At 38.8% G+C, this 19,285-nt stretch overlaps 1 protein-coding gene across 10 annotated transcripts in view; it reads right to left on the reverse strand.

Moving 5' to 3' along the window:
• Positions 1-19,285, reverse strand: part of FARP2 (FERM, ARH/RhoGEF and pleckstrin domain protein 2) — an 80,978-nt gene that overhangs the window by 22,572 nt on the left and 39,121 nt on the right. For all 10 annotated transcript variants that reach the window (XM_030026934.1, XM_030026935.1, XM_030026937.2 and 7 more), the window contains 6 exons: positions 16,951-17,098; positions 15,474-15,563; positions 13,880-14,043; positions 13,667-13,735; positions 12,480-12,537; positions 11,528-11,768 (listed from right to left, as the gene is read on the reverse strand). In XM_030026934.1, coding sequence (XP_029882794.1) covers positions 11,528-11,768; positions 12,480-12,537; positions 13,667-13,735; positions 13,880-14,043; positions 15,474-15,563; positions 16,951-17,098 — 770 coding nt within the window. The remainder of the gene's footprint in view (positions 1-11,527; positions 11,769-12,479; positions 12,538-13,666; positions 13,736-13,879; positions 14,044-15,473; positions 15,564-16,950; positions 17,099-19,285) is intronic.

Here is a 19,285-nt window from a genome sequence, read left to right on the forward strand (position 1 = left end):
GTTTGCTTTTACATGTCAGGGATGCTGAAACAACAGCTTAAAAACAAGTTATCTACAAGCTTACAGGGGTGAGGAGCTTCTTTAAATTCTTGGAATTTAACACGGTGTAGTGACACATTCCAGAATTTGTAACTTGAATTGTACCTGGACAGACCAAATGTTCAGGGGAGCAAAAGAGAGATAACTTGCTACAAACTCCACTGCCTGCCTATTTCAATAGAGTTGTTCTAATTTTTATCACCTCCAACAGCAGAAGCTGGCCGTTAAATTAATTTCGAACACTTGCTCATTTGTATCTGACAGCAAGAACCCTGTTTCCCGAAGCCAGAGTGATTTATGAAGATGAAAGGCACATTCAGCTCCTCAAGCACCCTGAAACAACAAGCAGAACAAGCTTCTTTGGGGGCAGGAGTGACCTTCCCCTGCACACTGATAGCTACAGGAGGACACCCTATAGCCTGCTGTTTATTTCCCTAAGATGAAAGCAATATAGAATTCAGGAAGGAGCTGTTACAGCTGCAACATGTAACAAGCTGTCAACTTAACTGGCACATTCTGCAAAGGGACTTTCTGAGGTCAAAGTGACTTCTAAAATTTGTCTTTTCTAGAAAGGACTACAAAATGTCACGGAGCAGCCCTGGTTAGCTTTTTTGCTAACGTTTAAGCATTTGATGTAAACTCAATAAGATGGCGTATCTTGGCAGATGACGTTACAAGCGTGTACTGAAATTTTCATTCTTGTAATCCACCAGTATTTCTCCACTAGAGCAGCAAGTGGGGAGCTCCCAGTCAAGCAGGTAAGATGTACAGTGATTCTCTATTCTCCTGGGGAAGGATGGTGAAGGAAGAATCCGTGCAACAGTCGAAGCAGCCATTGCCACTTTCGACAGCTGCTCTGTGTAGAAAACTCCTAATTAGGTAGAAATATCGGTGCAAAGATCAGAACATGTGAATGATTTCCTCCAACATCAAACCCTGGTGCACCGAGGCCTTCCCTGCCCCACAGGCAGCATCCTCCTCCAGGCATATTAAAAGGGACTATTCTTTGAGAGTAATGTTTCCATGTTTCAACATCCTGCATGAAGTGGAAATTTGTTCTCTACATGTAAGTCATAACACAAACATCCCAAAGTGGGAAGCCTCGCTGTAAGCAGGAGTCAGGGTTTCCATGGAATGACATGGGTATTCAACGATGTAAACCAGATGACCCTCACTGACACAACTGCATTCTGTACACGACAAATTTCTGCTTTCACATTACACCCAATGCACTTAACTCAATGCAACATCAAAAAATGTGACAGTTTTGTGTAATATTCCACATACTCAAAGATCTTTAAGAATATTAATACTTCTTAGTTAATTACACTATGTAGTTATAACCATATATCCTTAAGCAAACAAAACCAGAATTTCGTAAAAAGACTAGCATGCATGTAATTGAAAAAAATTAATAAAATAATCAAGTCTAACAGTAAAACATTGCAGAAGCACTGTAGTTTGCATGAACACAGCTATGGACTTCAGTGAGGATGCCAGCCTTATCTTTCACAGCTACCGTATGATATTGTCAAACTATTTTATTATTGTTTATGCTGCCTCTTCTTTTGTCCAGGCATAAAAATGCGAAAGCCTCTGTCTAATATATAAAACTATGACTTAACACAAATGATTGTCCACTCTACTTTTTACTGAGAGGATCTTCAGTGTATACAGATGTGAAGGTTCATACTCAAATTTGAGAAATACGTTTAGAATACTATACAAAAACAGTCATGAAAAGTTCATTATGGGATTACAAAACAACCTTAAGCCAGCTGCTGTAACCATGACCTTACCTTGTATTTTCTTCAAGAGTATTCGAATCCCATCCCTCTCACTGACATTATTACAGTTAACTTACAGTTGTTTTCTTTTTTTTTTTCTCTCAATACATCTATTTACTGTCCAATATCCAAAATCCATTCTTATTTGCCTTGCTAATAGAAATAGAGCAGACATCTTCTCTAACCTGTCAGGCATTTAGCAGGGAATACACTTCTTTACCCCTTGCAAACTTCAGAGAGGTGGGTAGTGAAGGAAAATTTTGGAAAACTATCATCCGACATCAATCACTAATGCCAGAGAAAGCAAGGAAGAAAGCACACAGCAGCCAGGTTTTAAGTCTGACTTGTAATTTACTGCATTAGCATACACCAGTTTTGGTCCCACATTAGAGACAGCAGCAGGCGACATGCTAGGGAGATGAAACCACCTTCCCCATCAAGCTTTGGGAGTAAAAAGGAACCGATACATGAAACATTACAACTGGTTTCTGGAAAAAAGAAAAAAATCGAGGAGAACAACCTGCTAGATTACTTTCTTAACCGTAACACTGAATTTTATCATTTGAACCTTCAGGAGCCTCTAAATTTCTGTTGTCTGAAATCAGTCGTGTGATGCTTTACTCTAATAAACTTCTAGAAAACGTCATATATATACACTAAGACTTTTTTTTTTTGCGGTTATAAAACAATCTAAATTGAAACATACTTATACAATAGGTAAGGGAAAGGACATTTCATGCCTTTGAACTCCCACAAATGGAAATGGGGGGCAGGGGGAAAGACTTAAAATTGTGTATACGAGTTTTAATTGCAGCTTTAATTTTAAAAGTGGCTCTGGAAAACCAGCATGCTGAACCCCAACATCTCATTTTTCTGTGTGCCTTCAGAAGCACATCAGCTGACATTCAGAAAAAGCTTTTGCCTTTCCCCTGCCATCCCCTTGTCAGTACTCTATACTGTTAGAAATGCGAAACAAAATTTCTTTGGAAAAATTCTGGTCTATGGGAAACATTCAGCTCCAGCAGGAACAGGGAGATGGTCCAGGGTCTGAGGCAGAATCTGGACTAAAAACAAAAGAAAACAAAAAAAAACAACAACAAAAAAATCACTGCAACCATGGTGACACTAACTGAAAAGATGAGGGTTTGATTTTCAGATCTGAAATACCAAATCTAGGGTCTGTCATACCTTACATTACTCAGAGCACTGGCTATCTGTTGTTTTAGAAAAAGAGAAGCACACACCTCACAGCTGTGTGGGCTTTCCTCCCAGATTAATACAATTTTAAATGGTAAAAGCTCTCACTAATGGACTAGGCCAGTTTATTGCAATACAGGTTTTGCTAATTATATTAATATGGACTAGCTTTTACTAAAAGTTTAAGCAGGACCACACTTCATTTGGTTTACACTGAGATAACAAGCTTGATAATAAGATAATAAGCTTTTGACATCACTTCTCAGTTATTTTTCAGAGGATATTTCTGTCCTTCAATCTAAATTCAATCTCTACACATAAAGCCAGATTTGAGTGCAAAGCTTGACAAAAATAAAATGCAAGTACTGGTTCTGTAAGCTTTATGCTTGAATGCTCAAAACAATTCAAAGACAGACAACAAAACAGTATCCCAATAACAAAGAGCATTATTGGATGTACTAAAAGTTATGTGAGGTTCAAAGGTTAGCAATTCAACTCCTTATCAGAAGGGAGTGCCCCTTGCATTTCACTGGTTGATTCCCTTTAAAGATGTACTTTTATTAGTATTATTATTACTACTACTACTACTACTATTACTACTACTTCTTCAAACAGATGAGATTCTTTTTATGCTAAAGCACTGCAGTGGCTGACCAGAAGAGGATGGGAGCTGGCTCAGAGCCCCCTCCTGCCCAATGCCCTGCTGAACCCATTCCTTGCACAGACCAAATTATTAGTTCTAGAGTGAAAGTGTTCTGCAAGCTAATGTACTACAACTGAAATCCTGGAATAGCCCAAATCTTCCTTCTTTCAAAGTATCATGACTATTACATTTTTCCCCTGCAAATCTTCGCTTTAAAATAATGAGGGATAGTTGGGAGATCGAGAATCTTGGAAAAAAAAAATTATCTAAGAGACTTCAAAGATTTCTTTCTTATCCTCCAGTGGGTACAGATCACATTAAACTTTAGAGCATGTTTATAGCACTTGGCATGGGCCCCAGTGAAACTGTATGTACCTGTGAAGTTACACCTACATGTGATACTGTAGGAGAGTCCTAACGTTGGTCCCAGTTTCATGGTTATGTCCACGATCTGAAACAACCGCCCTTCTTTTGCCACCTTTCCCCCTCTTGTAAAGACTACGCTATTTATGGGCAAGAAAGAATATGTATCTGTTGTTATAGACTGCAGATTGTAAACTTTTGTACTGTCACAGCGTTAAAGAGAAATCTCTTTATGCTGTATTGACAGCTTTGACCTGTCTGTGCTAAAACTATGACTGCACAAACCTCTGCAGGATCGCTGAAATGAATGGTCAGGGTTTCAACCTAAATCGCTTATTTATGTCAGGTACATATTTTCCTTAAGTCTACCTAAAATTGGTTTAACTTTGCAACAAAACAATCAAAGCAAAGTTAATCAAATTCAACCCCTGTAATAAAGTGATATAACATGCTACGGTCCAAAATCTCCTGATGTTCAAAATGAAGTCAGAGTCAACTCTGCCCAATAATTCCTCCTTGCTGAAAAGCAGTTTTCTGGAGTGGGTGTTTTCATTCAGCAAACATAATATGGAGAATAATTTTAAAAAAAAAAATCATCAATTCAAACTAGCCTAGAAACCTGCTCAGTTTACTTCTGCGAGTACTACTGACTTTTTTTAAGCAAATGTTTACGTGATTCAGGAAAAGAGGATTTACCCATACATTGGTCACAGACTCCTGAAGGAGAACTTTCAACCTAGAAAACATGCAATTGCCTCCATATCCTATGTTTACAATAAAGGACAGGCTTCCAATAAAAACAAATATACAGGAGAGAATTCAAGGGACATACCCAGTTTAAATGAAAGTATCTCCACAATAAACATAATTCCTATAATGAAATCTGAACTTTTAGTCCCATTTGTATGCCAAGCAAAAGGTCTGCACAAAACGGTAATTTGAAAACCACACACCAATATTTGCCCCAGCTGTGCTCTACTTTCAACAAAGGGGTACAGGAGGAAAACTGCCTGGAGAAATCTGGTAATAAAACTCTAAGATGCCTTGGCTAGGAGAACAAATATTTATTCTATTTCAAACAGAAGGGTAATGAAAAATAAAGCTAAAAAGCCCACGTTGTCATTTATATCAAAGTTTTCCTTATTTTATTACATAAACAATTAAAATTATTAATTAATACAAATCTGTAGGTTCATAACCAGCAATCTGAACAGACAAAGATATTAAAAATCCCAACATGTAATTCAATAAAACATTTACCGTATAAAAGATAAAAGTTCAAGAGATCAATTAAGAAATTCCAGCCCTCTGTTTTCTTAATGTAATCCTTTCCTGAAAAGAGTAGCACCTATTTAATTGGGGAGTCACTCTAACCAAGGCACGCATATCCCTGTACATATTGATAAATGGGCATTTCGTGTTTCTTACCGATCTGCAGGGCTGTCACAAGCCACGCTCTCGGCTGCCATCTGAGCCTTGTGCATTCGAGCAACAGCAGAATATTGTGACTTCAGAAAATTTACAGCAACACCTTCCCCACAAACCAGGTTCAATAAACCATGCTCCAAGTTTGAAACCTGCAAGGCTACAGCTCACCTGCTGGACTAATCCTATGATAGCCCAAGAGCAGATAATAAATTAAGTGGATTTTATGACACGTTTGGAACTGTAAAGTCTCCCCATATTCATACAAAGAGTGTATATGTATACCCATACATATACACATAGCATTTGTGACAAGTGCGATGTAAAATCTACTAAAAACTACAGGTTATGACAGCTAAAAGACTATACTGAAAATCGTATCATTCATTCAATCAATACCTGATAATTATGGCTTAGAACTTTTTGCAAAATGACAATAATGGGAATGACTTACCGACAGGTTTGCACCAAAAAGCATAAAATTATAATGACTTTTATTAGTGTCTCCACAAAATCTTACCCTTATCAAGACTTGCAACTAAACAAAAACTACCATCACCAAAAACCAAACAAAAAAACCCAACAACAAACCAAAACCAAGCCACTAACAAAAAAAAAAAATAAATCCCTTAAACAAAATCACCTATGACCACAAAACAAAGATACACAGGAAAAAGGAGATCAATACTTGGTATTATCCAGCAACTCTGAAATTCACTGGAAATCAAAGTGAAAGTTGAGAGCAGATCAATATATCGCCCTATTCTATCCTAAGATAAAATATGATAAGTCCTGGGAAATATACAGCATGTATTACTTGAATAATGAATGAGTACTTTCAAATTACAAAGTCTACACGCAATAGATAACACAGGATAATAAAGTTTACCAAAGTTTAACCAGGTGATGGATAGGTCAGAGAATATTCTTTGACCCATGTTTTGTGCAAATTAAGAGTTCCAGTAACTGCATACACAAAGATCAAAAGTGTTCTGATGTAGTGCTTTACATTTAATAAATGTGTTTAAGCATAGAACAGTTGTAAAGCATACACGTACAGGATTACAGGTACAGCTGGTGGATGCACAGTCTGGAGCAGAACAAGCCTGGAAACCCCAGTGGTTCTCCATACTGGAAAAACACGGCACTAAAACCTGTATGTTGACTAGAAATTTAAGTACCTATGTATGTCCCCCCCAGCCTCCCACAGATGGGGGCAGAAAGCAAACGTGAAAGAACGTACCTGCAGAAGTGACAGTGTCAGGGGGAGGAGAGGATGACCACTCACTTGCCATGGATAAGTGAAGGTTTGCACCTAGGCTTTCATCTGCTCCTACCACAGCTCCTCAAAATGCTTTCTTCTCAAGGTGAGCATGCATGGGATACTCGACAAAGATCTTCTGATTTTTCCTATGTAATCTCCCCCCTTTCTTATGCCATGTGATTCCCACAGCAGCTTTCACTGCTCAGGGTCTGCAAGGGTCCCAGCTCTCTCAGTTAGGTGGCTGGCACCAACTCCCCACCTGCCAGCATACTACTCACCTTCCTGAAAAAACTTGTGTGCTCAGGAAAGAAACAGAAATCAGTACCAGGAACTAAGTTTTAGTAGTATCAACACTGTAAAGAGAAAACACAACAAACCTTAAGGAGTAACACTGAAAGCTTAGCAGCATCGCTGGTACTCGGGACATAACCACACTGTACCGAAGTTCACCAATTCCCTTACGCTACTCAAAGACAAACAATACAGACAGAGAACAGAAAGCCCTTCCTTCTCTCATCTTCTGCCACTGCAAGAGACAGCTGGGGGAGAAGAGGATGCCTGGCATGGCTCTGCTGCACTGAAATAACTCACAATTGGTGCTTGAGTTCACTGTGAAGCACTGAGCCATCCCGTTCTCTTGAAGGCAGTCAGTTTTTCTCTCCATCTCTATTGGAAAGTGAATCTGAACTTATCCCTCTGGAGGAAATGATGAAGAACCTTTTCTCACAGCTTTCTTGCTATAATAAAAACTCTACTTGCGAACTAAATTTTATCCTCTTTTGTGCCTATCTGGGAAACCATGAATAAAACAACAGAGCTAAGCATGCAACTATATCCTCAGAAGCCCTATAGCTTTGAAAAATCACAAAAGCCCAGACAGAAACCACAACAGCTATATGCTGTCAATTAGCAACAGCAAAGATATAACTAGCAGGTGGCAGGGACACAGGCAGCAGCACTGAACTCTCACACAACCTGCAAGTACACCGCAGTGTGCAATCCCAGCAGGGAATATCGGCTTGTAGTTGCTGACCAGCATTGTTTTTGCACAAGCATCCCAAATACAGGTATACAGGGGAGTCAGATGATGTGAAGGCTCAGTGTTCCTGGTGAAACCCATAACCAAAAATCTTCATCTGAACAGCTCCATATCCAGGTCAAAGCTCTCCCCACCCCACCACCCTGTCCTCACCTGTGGATCCACACATCTTGCCCTAAGCTAAAGGACAGAGATCCTAGTCACTCCCATTCCTTTAGAAAACAAAAGGGGCATTACATTAAAACTCTTTTGTTACTTTTTTTTTTTAAATCCCTGAGATTTAAAATTGCCAATAAAAATCTGCATCGTTGCAAAATACAAAAGAAACATTGAAGACGCCTTTTCAAACTAACTGCAGTGCAAGAAAATGTACTGGCAAGCCTTCTCTCAGGATTGCCAAGCGTGTTTATTGAAAATACAGGCAGCTTTTTCCTAAGATCTTTTGAAAATCTAGAGAATTTAGTTGGATTTATTCCCATATTAAGCAATTCTAATACATTTAGAGAGAATGCTTGTGACTGATGCACAGAACATGAAATGGAGGCAGACATGGTTATATGTAAATAGCTAAATCCTGATTCTTTTTTTTAAAGATCAAAGAAATTAACAGCCTTTCTCTAGATGTTTATCTACATATTTGTCCCTGACTACCACTTGTAAGAGAGTTTGCAGAGAATTCTGCCTTTTTTCTGTTTTTCTTTTTCTTTTTTAAGTTACATAACGTAGTTAGCTGTGGGAATGAAATCAGACAAACCGCCTAAAAACATAGTTAAAGGTACCAGCTTTGGACACAACTCAAGACCTCCTCCAAGTGCCTATTTAGAAATGTCACATTACACATCCACAACATCATCTCCACAGGTACGAATAAAGTCACACAAAGAGCCAGAACACACATTCAACAGAAGAAAAAAAAAAAAAAAAAGTAACATATAGCATTTATAAACAAAAAAAGAGCAATCAAACTGCTATACATTCCTGTAGGTCCAAACTAATACTTTGTCCTAAATGTGCTTTGATTTTCTGTGCCACTGGAAAGGCAACAGATTTCTTGTGGAACAACAGTGATTGCACTCAAACACAGTAACCACAACATAAAAGCAAGTGCTGTGAACAATAATCATATCTTGGAAAAAACTAAACTAGAAGAGGTTTTACCTTCTCGTGTTCTAGCATACATTGAGAGGAATTCCCTTGAAGTTTTAGTTATCAGAATTTTGAGAAATAGTGTTTTTTAAACATTTGAATAAAGAATGAAGGTCTTTTAACAATATATCACGACGACATTTAAGAGAACTGATATGAGTAATATTGAGCACAAAGTTATACTTGTAACTGTAAACTGCTTATTTTGGAGGTGTTGATTGTACTAGTACTGCTCGCTCTCTGCAAAGGACTGAGAGCTGGGCAACAGGGAACCCCAAATCCCAATGGCTGAAGGAGATGATGCTTTCCATTACAAGGTTTTGGTCAGGTGTTATGTATTACACATTCTTGCTTGTACAAAAGCAAAATACTCTAAAAAAATGTTATTTCCAGCTGAAGCTCAGAATTTCACACCCCCCCCCAATCCATCACGTTGGCAGACAGGAAGGACATTTCACAACTTTTACTGTTTCACCTCAATAAATGTTGTTAAATTAGATGTGACCAGTTCAGTAACTGTCTTTTCAATGAAGCTTTCAAACTTACAGAGATCAAGTCTCACCTCAGTTGCCTGACTAAAAAAAATTTGTAAAAGCAGTGAAGCTCTAACTGTTGGCAGTATTCACTCCTCCTAACATCTCAATTTCTCAGAAAGATTATGGTATTTTTCTGAATACAGCCCATATTTTAAAGAAGTTAAAGCTATCACCAGATTTATCACCACCTGTCTTCCACAGATAAAGAACATTTTTATGAATTATTTTGTAAGCATTTTTATGCAGAGTGATTAAATAAAGAAAAAGAAGGTGAGACAAAATGCAATGGGGATTAAGTGCTTTTATAGTCTATGCATATATCTCCAAACTGCTGCAAAGCAGAAGTGTACTTGTTTGTTGCCAAGCTGCTGAAGGCACTCTGAGGTCAGAAAATACAATGATTGTCATCACAAGAAGTTTTGGCAACTGCTATTTTCATTTGATTGTGTACACATTCCCTCTTCTAAACTACCACGTAGGTTATTTTCTCTTCAAAGCATACCGCAGACATGTTGCATAGGTTGATATTTTAAAACTTTCCTTCATAGTTGATTTGAAGATTGTTAATTTTTTTGATTGTGGAAACAAAAAAAAAAAAACCAAACAAGGACTCTCACTGCAGCACAGAAAAACAGCTAATTTACTGGATGCCGCTGCTTGTTAACAAGCATATGCAAAAGTGACTGTTGCATTCGGGTGCTGGCGAACAGTGTATTATATCAGACTCTTATAGATACCTTTATAGCCAAAGAAATCCTTCAATATACTGTAATTTGTGATGTCTGCATGAGACAGTTGATGATACCTAACTTCTCTGAAATCTGTGGTTTTTCCTAAATGCAGTATTTTGCGAACATGGTAGCCTTTTATAACACATTCTGGATGTAGCGTGATGCATATAATGCAACACCAAAGCTAGGATGCTTTGAGGGAAACTAAAGAGGTATGTGAAAAAAATAAATTAAAAAAATCAACTACGTTATGTGATTTAAAATTCAGCCACTGGTTACTTTTCTTGCTTAAAGTGACGGACATCACATCCTTTTGACTTCTAAGCCTGAAAAGCATAGAGGGATCCACCGCAAAAATCAAGAATCAATCAATTGACATGTGCCTTCTCTGTCCAGTCTTCTTGCGTGAGATTTTTTAAATTATTCTGGAAGTCAAAAGCAAAGTTATCACCGGTGGCTTGAGCAAAAGGGTTACTAAAGAAAAGGTTTACATCCAGTGGTGCAGCAGTTTCAGAGTCCCAGGAGTCTGTGTCTGTGCTGCTGGAGTCTTCTGTGGTGGTAGGCGGATAGCTCAGCTGTTCCAGCTGGTCAATAATGTCCGTGAACTGAAAGGCTGAGCTGGATTCGGAACGGACTGAGTAGGCGGGGAAGTTCACCATGGAACTGGCCTCTGAATGGTTCGCGGAGCTGTACGCGTGCAGGGAGGACGTACCGTTCAGCGGCAAATTATTGAGGGAGCTGCACTCGGAGCGGTTGTTGATGAGCGAACTCGTTTCAGATGGGCTCAGGAGGCTTTGCATTCTGCTTGCTTGGGCCTTCACCTCAAACAGCTCTGAGGTATCTGATGGTCTCTCATTGCCGTTGAAATCGCTCCCTTCTTCAAATTCAAACTCATCTTCCATATTCATATCTACTGCTTCAGTTGAGTACCTGTCAGGGCTTGACTGAGAAGAGACTGGATTTTGCTGAAGGGCACCTGTAGTTAAGCCAGGTGATTCTGACACACGTTTAGAGAAATCAGAGCCCTTTAACTCTAAACCACTGTACACGTATGAAAATGCCTCAGAACCCCCAGCAAAAAAGGAAATTTCTGCTGGGTCATCATCAATAAATTCCTCTGACACCTGTAACTGTGAATTTGTCAATGTGAAAAGAGGGGCACCCCGACTGCCGTGCTGATGCTCTTGTTCAGCAACAAACACACCTGTGGTAAAGTCATCCTCATCATTGTCATTTTTACAAACAGCAACCCTGCTCTCCCTACTACTCCTCTCTACATCTAGATCTAAACCACAACCACTCTCAACAACAGGACAAGCAGGGTTACAGTTTCCTGCAACACTACCAAACCCAACACCTTGGAGCATGGGAGATCCAGGCTGCTGCATCAGTTTCCTCCCTGCTGCTTCTGCTGGTGCTGCAGTGTTTTTTTCTGGAATCCTTGTGTATGGCGCTCGGGGGTCCAAAGAGGAAGGGCTGGTTTCTGCAAAGATGGGCAGGACAGGAGTAGGAGTGGCCGATGAGTGAACTGAGTGGAAGGGGACAGCTGCTGAGGCAGGAGACCCTGGGGTTCTCAAGCCCTCAGTGAATGGGACACTCTAAGAGGAAAAAAAAGTAGAAACACAAGAGATGAAAAGATTTTTATAATATATAAAAACAAACGCAACACCCAGTTCCTGATGCAGAAGGAATACATGCTTCAAAAGAGCTCACTTTACAGCAAACAAAACATTGCATACAGAAACAGATCCAGCAGCCCCAGTAGAAGGCAAGACCTTTTTTCCTGAATTATGGTAACTGGATGGAAAATTAAATCCATGTATTTTATAGCCTCTGCTGAAAGAGCATCCATAAGGGAAAGTAATACAAAACAATGACAGTGAAATCCTGTGATGTTTCCTTAACCTCCTGCAGGTAAAGCAAGTGCAATCAGTGAAACACTTGTTTCTTGCCACTGATTGAAGAAGGCATCTATACAATGAACTCAACACTTCCACAGAAAGCAGTTAGTACATGAAGAAAAACCAATCCTCTGAAATAACAACATACTAGAAAGTATGACATTTTCTTTTCAGTTAAGCTGAACTCCAAAAAGGAAAATATTACTCACTTTACACTCCACTGTCTACAACTACCAAAACTGATACCACCCGCAAAAACAAGAAAAACTGTGCATCAGGGACAAAGATCAAATGGTGAAAGTGATTCCAGACAAACAGCTCACTCAGATGACCTTTCCTTCACCATCATCTCGGAAAGCTGGTTGTCAGCTTCCCTGACTACAGTATCAAGAGTGCTGCAGAACTGACCTGTTTTGGCACGTCGGTGTTCGAAGCACGAGTGGACGCTCTGACTTTGCTGTGCCTCCTGCAGAACAGAGAGCATCCTGTGAGTTTCCAAGCCATGAATCAGCCTTCTCCCTTCCCCATTCAGCTATTTCCATTCTAGTAGCCAACAGAAACATCTCAGGCTGTATTTTATCATGTTTTGTTAATAACTAGTTCAAGATTTTAAAAGTCACAAGAGTTGTAAATTAAACAACGCAGGAGTAAGAAACATACAGAAAATTGAATCAAGCTAGATCCAGATCATTCATACCATTGAAAGAGAACTCAAGAGCAACTCGGGGCAGAAGACTAGACTAAATAGCACACTTAGTTTAACTTCTTCCTTTGTCACCAGTATAAACATCTACAAATGAATGGCTTCAAAACCAGAGTGAGTTCATCTGTAACAATTTTACAAACAATTTACAATTCAGTCAACCCTATAATCTATGGCACATAAACATATGTTACACCCCAAAAAGTGGTATCCTGTATCACACTTGTGGTTAGATTCATTCTATGTCAATAATTTACTAGAAAATCAATCTTTCATACAGAAAAGAGCTCAACTGTAGTCCAAGACATTAAAAATATTTATTAATAGTAGATTAAAGCAAATTTCTTAAATTTCCTGTTAAGTTCCTATAATCTTTCAGATTAAAGACTATGAAGGGTTTCCCACATGTAGACAGGATTGTTTCATATCAAAGTAAATGACAATTCTATAATTAAAATGCACATTCTTGATTTATTTATATGTTTAGAAACGAACGAGTATTTAAGGTCACAGTTTCAGACTTGCAGATCCCAAGTTCAATTATGTGCTCTGCCACTGGCTAGTTGCATAGCTACAGTGACATACAGACAAGTCCTCACTAATTTCATTGAATCTTCAAAACATACTGAACTTTTAGATGGCTAAGTCACACGTTATCCACGGACATTAAAATGCAATACTGAAACTTTCCTAAGCTTCTTTACATCATCACAAAATTCTAAATTTTTCTAAATTTAGTTCAGCTACCTTCAATTTGAGGTAGACCTTAGTAACTAAGAAGTCAGCAAATGACCATGCCTCCAAGCATCATTTAGAAAGACTGAAATTTAGGAAATGAGGGCACTGTGAAAGTCTCAACTACATTTCACTTTACAAAATTATTTGTACTTACCTTTCATATGGGGTTTTCTTCATCCCACTGTCCTTAATATAATCCACTAGTTGCTTCTGTGTTCGTCCACTGTGAAAGCACAAAAGTACAAACATTATGAAACGCAGTGGATGAGAATTATACATGGAATGGCTTTAGAATACTTTTTCCTTTTGATCTCATTTTCTAAGATATAAGGAATTCAGCTTTAATAAATCTGTTGTTTCTCCCTACCTGTATCTGAATGATGACCCTCTGGTGAAGAACACTGCTTTAGCCTTTGGCTTTGGCTGATCAAAGAGCCTAAAGAATGTGTGATATTCAACACAGATTTTCCAGAAGTTTTTACACTCATCCCTACTTCCCAAAAGAAACTCCAATGTATCTTGATACGGGCCCTGAGAACAAAACACAAAAGCTAAATAGCTAATGGCAATGGAGGAGAAAAGGAAAGTACAAATAGATGCCAACAAAAAGGCTGAACTCCAGTGAGATACAGTATTTTGCTAAGTCACTTCTCATATGCCTTAAAGCAATGGAAGTGATTCTGAATGCAGTTTAAGTTATTTAATAGCTTTCAAAAATATTTGTTTACCTTGAAATTGTAGAAGTGTTTAAAATGCACTTGACTTTAGAAACATGCTCAATATAATCCACCTTAAGAAATATGGATCATAAAGTTAGGAATTTGAAAGAAATTGAAATATTTAAGTGAAATAGTAGCGATTTTAAAATACTTCTTCCTTAGAAGTTCTGATGCTTGTCTTACTTCCTGAGATTTAGAGGAGACTGGAAAAAATTGTGTATGTCAGAGTACAGTTATCACATGAAATGTCTGAGGGTGTCTTTGTGAGACACATTACTACACATGCAGACAGTGTGTCCTCCTTCAGCTTTCCTTGATACACATAACTATAGCATGTCCAAACATTTTCCCCCCCATTTTAATAAAAGCGTATGTTGAACGTAATCTAGTCATCCATTGTGGAAGCAATAACAACTTTGATGACATCTGCAATCAAAAACATCTACTGTAAATCAGCCAAGCATGAAAAATAACACTTCTGCTATACAGACATACAGAAAAGATAAGGCTGTAGCAAGAGTAATCACACAGTCCTTAAAATTAAGCTCCAACTATATAATCTCAGCCATCTATTCTTTCCTGAGGTATATCAGGTTATTCATATTTGAATCAAGGGACTCTCTACCAGATTTCTCATTCAAGCAGCACATATTCAACAAGTAGCTGGAGGAAATAGTGATATAAAGCAATCACTGTTTTAAGTGCACTACAGTGTTCTTTTAAGGCGCTACAGCCAAAAAGCACTTCCTAACACACTTTTACCTAAACAACAGAGATTTACTATTTCAATTACTAAGTTGTTTGGTTTTTTTCAATTACTAAGTTATTTCAATTACTAAGTTACCTTAGTTCATTTTGACAATAATGGATCAGAGAGCTCATGAGAGTGTCAACCTCCACTTATATCCAAGGGAAATATTAAATGTAACTTTTTCAGAGTTAAAGTACTGCGACACGATGCACCAAATACTTGGGTTTGGGGTTTTTTTTTCCTATCTTACATTTACACATGTGTATGCTTATGTCAAGGATAAGCTGAGGCTGACACACGAAACCTAAAAATCTAAGATGATGGACATGAGGTGAGAAAGGAAAGATTTTTACTTGAATGATGAAGTCAGGCCTACCCCACTGACGTCATTTTATAAAATTACAAACTCTAGAATTTTCCATAATAAAATTAAGTATATGTATTTTTTTCAACACTGACCAGCCTATTATTACAGTAAAACTTACACAGACCTCTGGGTGGAGTTTAATAAGGAATCTTTTCCTCTTGAAGCTTAATTTACGGACCTTCGACCAGTTGAAGGTATTGATTTTCGTATTACCCTGAATTAAAATGATAACAGTTAAAAGTTGGCAGAAGTTTCAGAAGTAAGAGCAGCAAACAAAATTCTGTTGCAGGCATATAGACGTGTGTGTGTGCACACATACCACCACCCAACCCATTCTGTTGGATTTTTATTTCTGGTGACAATATTCCCTTAAACAATTTTATCTTTCAGTACAGGGATAGCTACAAGTGGGCGATGTCTGTCTGTCTCTGCAAAGACACTAGAAAACTGAATGAAAACCTAGAAAACCAGATGGGAAAGGAATGCTTCAACCCCATCAACATTCAGGATACTTTATGGTATGAACAAGATGAGGGTTTCATTTTATTTCGATGCTTTCCTTTTCCTCCAGACAGAACTCTAGACACACTCCTCCAAGTCAATTTTTCTAATTTGGCAGTACAATATACTGAAGAGTACTTGCTACACGCGTGAGGAATCCTGACAAACTCTCTTGCTCGCAAGCCTGCTTATTTGGCTAAAACCAGGCTCTACCTTCACTTCACCCTGCTGCCCCACACCAGACCTCCCCTCCCCATACCACTGACTCCCAAAGCCTCGGGAAAGGACCCCATCAGCACTTACTACCACAGCAATTCTCCTGTCACCCTCTATGAGCAAAGTGAGACAAAAAATGGTACTTCAAAAGAAAGACCCAAATGAGCTGAAATGATAGAAACCTCAGGGGCTGAGAGGCCACTGAGGAGGATCAAGAGGAATTGCAGGACTGCAGTGGCTGATGCACCTCCGAAGAGAAGCTGCCCCACAGTAACGAAAGAACAGGTAAGACACAAAATGAACAGAAAACGAGTACCCAAATGGAACTATTTCAATAGGTTGGCTGCCTGTGTGTTTTGGGGGGAGGAAAATAGTATGATGGCTTTCATAAACAGAACTCTGATCATCAAGTCGCTTATTTAATACAACAAAAGTAATTCTAATTCTAAAAGTAATTCTAATTGGTCCAATTATTTCAATGAAACAGCACTTCTATACACCAAGAGCAATGTTATCCCAGCAAAAGTACACTGTAACACTAAAACAAGGGAAACTGAACCAAAATTCCAGGATTACAGACCTGTTCCAGGGCTGTACCAAACGAATTGATGATTTTCTCTGAACACATACATAACTTTCAAACAGACAACAAAAACCCTTCTACTTCGCTGTCACTGTTGGTTTTGATGCTCTTCTCTCTGCACCAACAAGGACAAACTGCATGAAACAATATTTTGGGGGCTTAAATTAAACTCCCTTGACCATAAAAATGTACTAAATTTTAAAATCATCAGAGCCACCTAAAGTTAAAATGAGAGACTTACTCCCAAGACGCGCTAATGGAAAGACAGACACACATACCCAGTCCGCCCTCCCCACCTTACCTGGAATACCAGCACACCCATGTGTGAAACAGCTAGATTAATTTTGGTGCCCTCACGGTCAGATGCAAGGTGAAATCTGATGCCATACATCTCCAGTTTCCGAGCAATTTCAAGCACTTGGAAGTCTGATTCAGCAGGAGTTTGACCCCTATGATGAGGAAGAAAAATAAATAAAGCTTTAAGAACAACCTGATTCTACAATATTGCCAACATGACTAATGCACTTAAGTCAACTCTGGCACTAAATGAGAATTTTCTATCTCATCTAGTTAGGCAGTTTCACTCCAAGTTAAGTTTTACACTGAAACTTTTGTAATAGGAGCAATATGCAATGGCAGATGACCAACCTAAAATGCATCCCATAGAGGCACTGAAACAAATGCTAACTAGTTCAGAGCCTTTTCAGTTTAGAAACAATAAAGCTGAACAAATCCGAATTCAATCCACAATGCTCCTTCTCCTGCTTGCTTGTATACACATTAAAATTAACCAGCTATAAAGTGAGAGATGAAAGAGCTGCACAGCCAGAAACAAAGCAAATACTGCAACAGAATGACCCACTTCAGACAGGGTTTCAGGACTACATCAGAATTATTATGCTAGTACTATCAGGTGCAATGCATTCTCCCAGTCTTTGGCTGTATGATTTCCTCCTTGCCAAGGAATCCTGAGAAGGATTTTAAAAATGAAGTATCATCTGCTGTTGAAATGACTTTGAAAACAGGAGGACAATATACACACATGGAGCACCTCCTTTTTGAGCGTGCACAAAGTCCAAACAAGCAATACAGACTGTTACAGGCTCTAGTGTGCACCAGTCACAGATTCTGCCTTCATTTACTTCTCCGCAAGTTTGCTGAAGCAAAACAACTGACATTCTGTTTTCCTGCATGACAAAACAGTCCTGTATCTTCTTTTTTTCTATTTTCCTTCCCCCCCACCACCATTATTCTCCACGAGGGGGAGTTTACTGGATTATAGTGCATTTTTCAGCTGGCTCTCAGAACAGGAGGGGTGGCCATGGACCGTGCATCCAGGCTCATCACCAGAGGCAGGGCAGAGAAGAGCCAGCAGCCACAGAGCAGGAGAGGTGCAGTGCCTGAAACGCCTCTTGCCCAGGACACAGAAAGCGGTGCAGAGCACTCATGCCACCAAAACATGCAAGGGCCAAGACCCCAAAATATGGATGACCCTGAAATATATACTTTCACAAGCCTTGAAATGATCTAGTGAAGCACTGGTACTTGTATTGACGAGACCTTTTCCCTACAAGTCAAAACTGTCTCTATGAGTTCGGGGGTCCTGACAGGGGGTTTAGGATACTCCAAGAACAAGCAAATGCTGCCATGGAAATGAAGGAGTTCTTGCTTCTGAACGTGCCTCAATTACGCTGCAAAGTAAAAAAGTCCTTATTACAAACACAAGCCTGTCGCCTAAGGTAGTCTCTGAACTAAAAACATACTGCCAGGCGACACTACCGCCCAATTTAGGCATAAATACAGTCCAAGAGAACTAGCTAAGGCAGGAGACACCTGTCCTGTGCTCACTTCACGGAAACACAAGCAGCACAGGACCTGCCAGGGCACTGGGACCAGTGAGGCTGCTTCAGCCACAGCTGTATAAAATGACCCCTGCATCCCTGCTGAAAATGATTAAAAATAATAAATATTACATTACTTCCAAGCAAGTGCCGCAGAAGCCACCTACACTAGTGCATTGATGGAATTGGTCTTGCAATGTGCAAGTTCACTAGGATAAATATAAATGTACAAGACACACAGGGGATAAAAATTTATTATTATTCTATTTACACCAACTAGTGCTGAAACCAGATTAGATTCCTGCACACACAGTCAAAGACAAATTTTAAAAATCCTCTTTTCCAAGAAATGGCCTTCCTTCCCATAAATCTGTATTTCATTTAATTAAAACAGATGATAAACTATTTGTAGCATGACCTATTTCTGTGTACTATGTAGTGCCAACCACAACATTGGTCCTAAATAAATTCTCCTGCTACCCTAACTTGCCTTTCTAGGTATGCTCCTTAAAAATACCTCCTTCTACCTGCCCATAGTCCTGTTTTAGATTAAACAGCTTTTTTGCTCCATATGCATTTCTTTTAAATATAAAGAGAATATTAAAGTAAATTATTATTACATTTGAATTTCCCAGAAATAAGGATGACGACAATACATATTAACTGCATGTAGGAACTGTCTCTAAAATTCAGAGTGCAATTATGAAACTTATTTAGTATGCTAACATTTTAAAAATGGAAGTTGTCAGAAGAAACAATGCTGCTTTGATTCTTAGTAAAATGCTCCTTAGACTA

Source organism: Aquila chrysaetos, chromosome 10 (assembly GCF_900496995.4).
Source record: "Aquila chrysaetos chrysaetos chromosome 10, bAquChr1.4, whole genome shotgun sequence".
NCBI lineage: Eukaryota > Metazoa > Chordata > Aves > Accipitriformes > Accipitridae > Aquila > Aquila chrysaetos.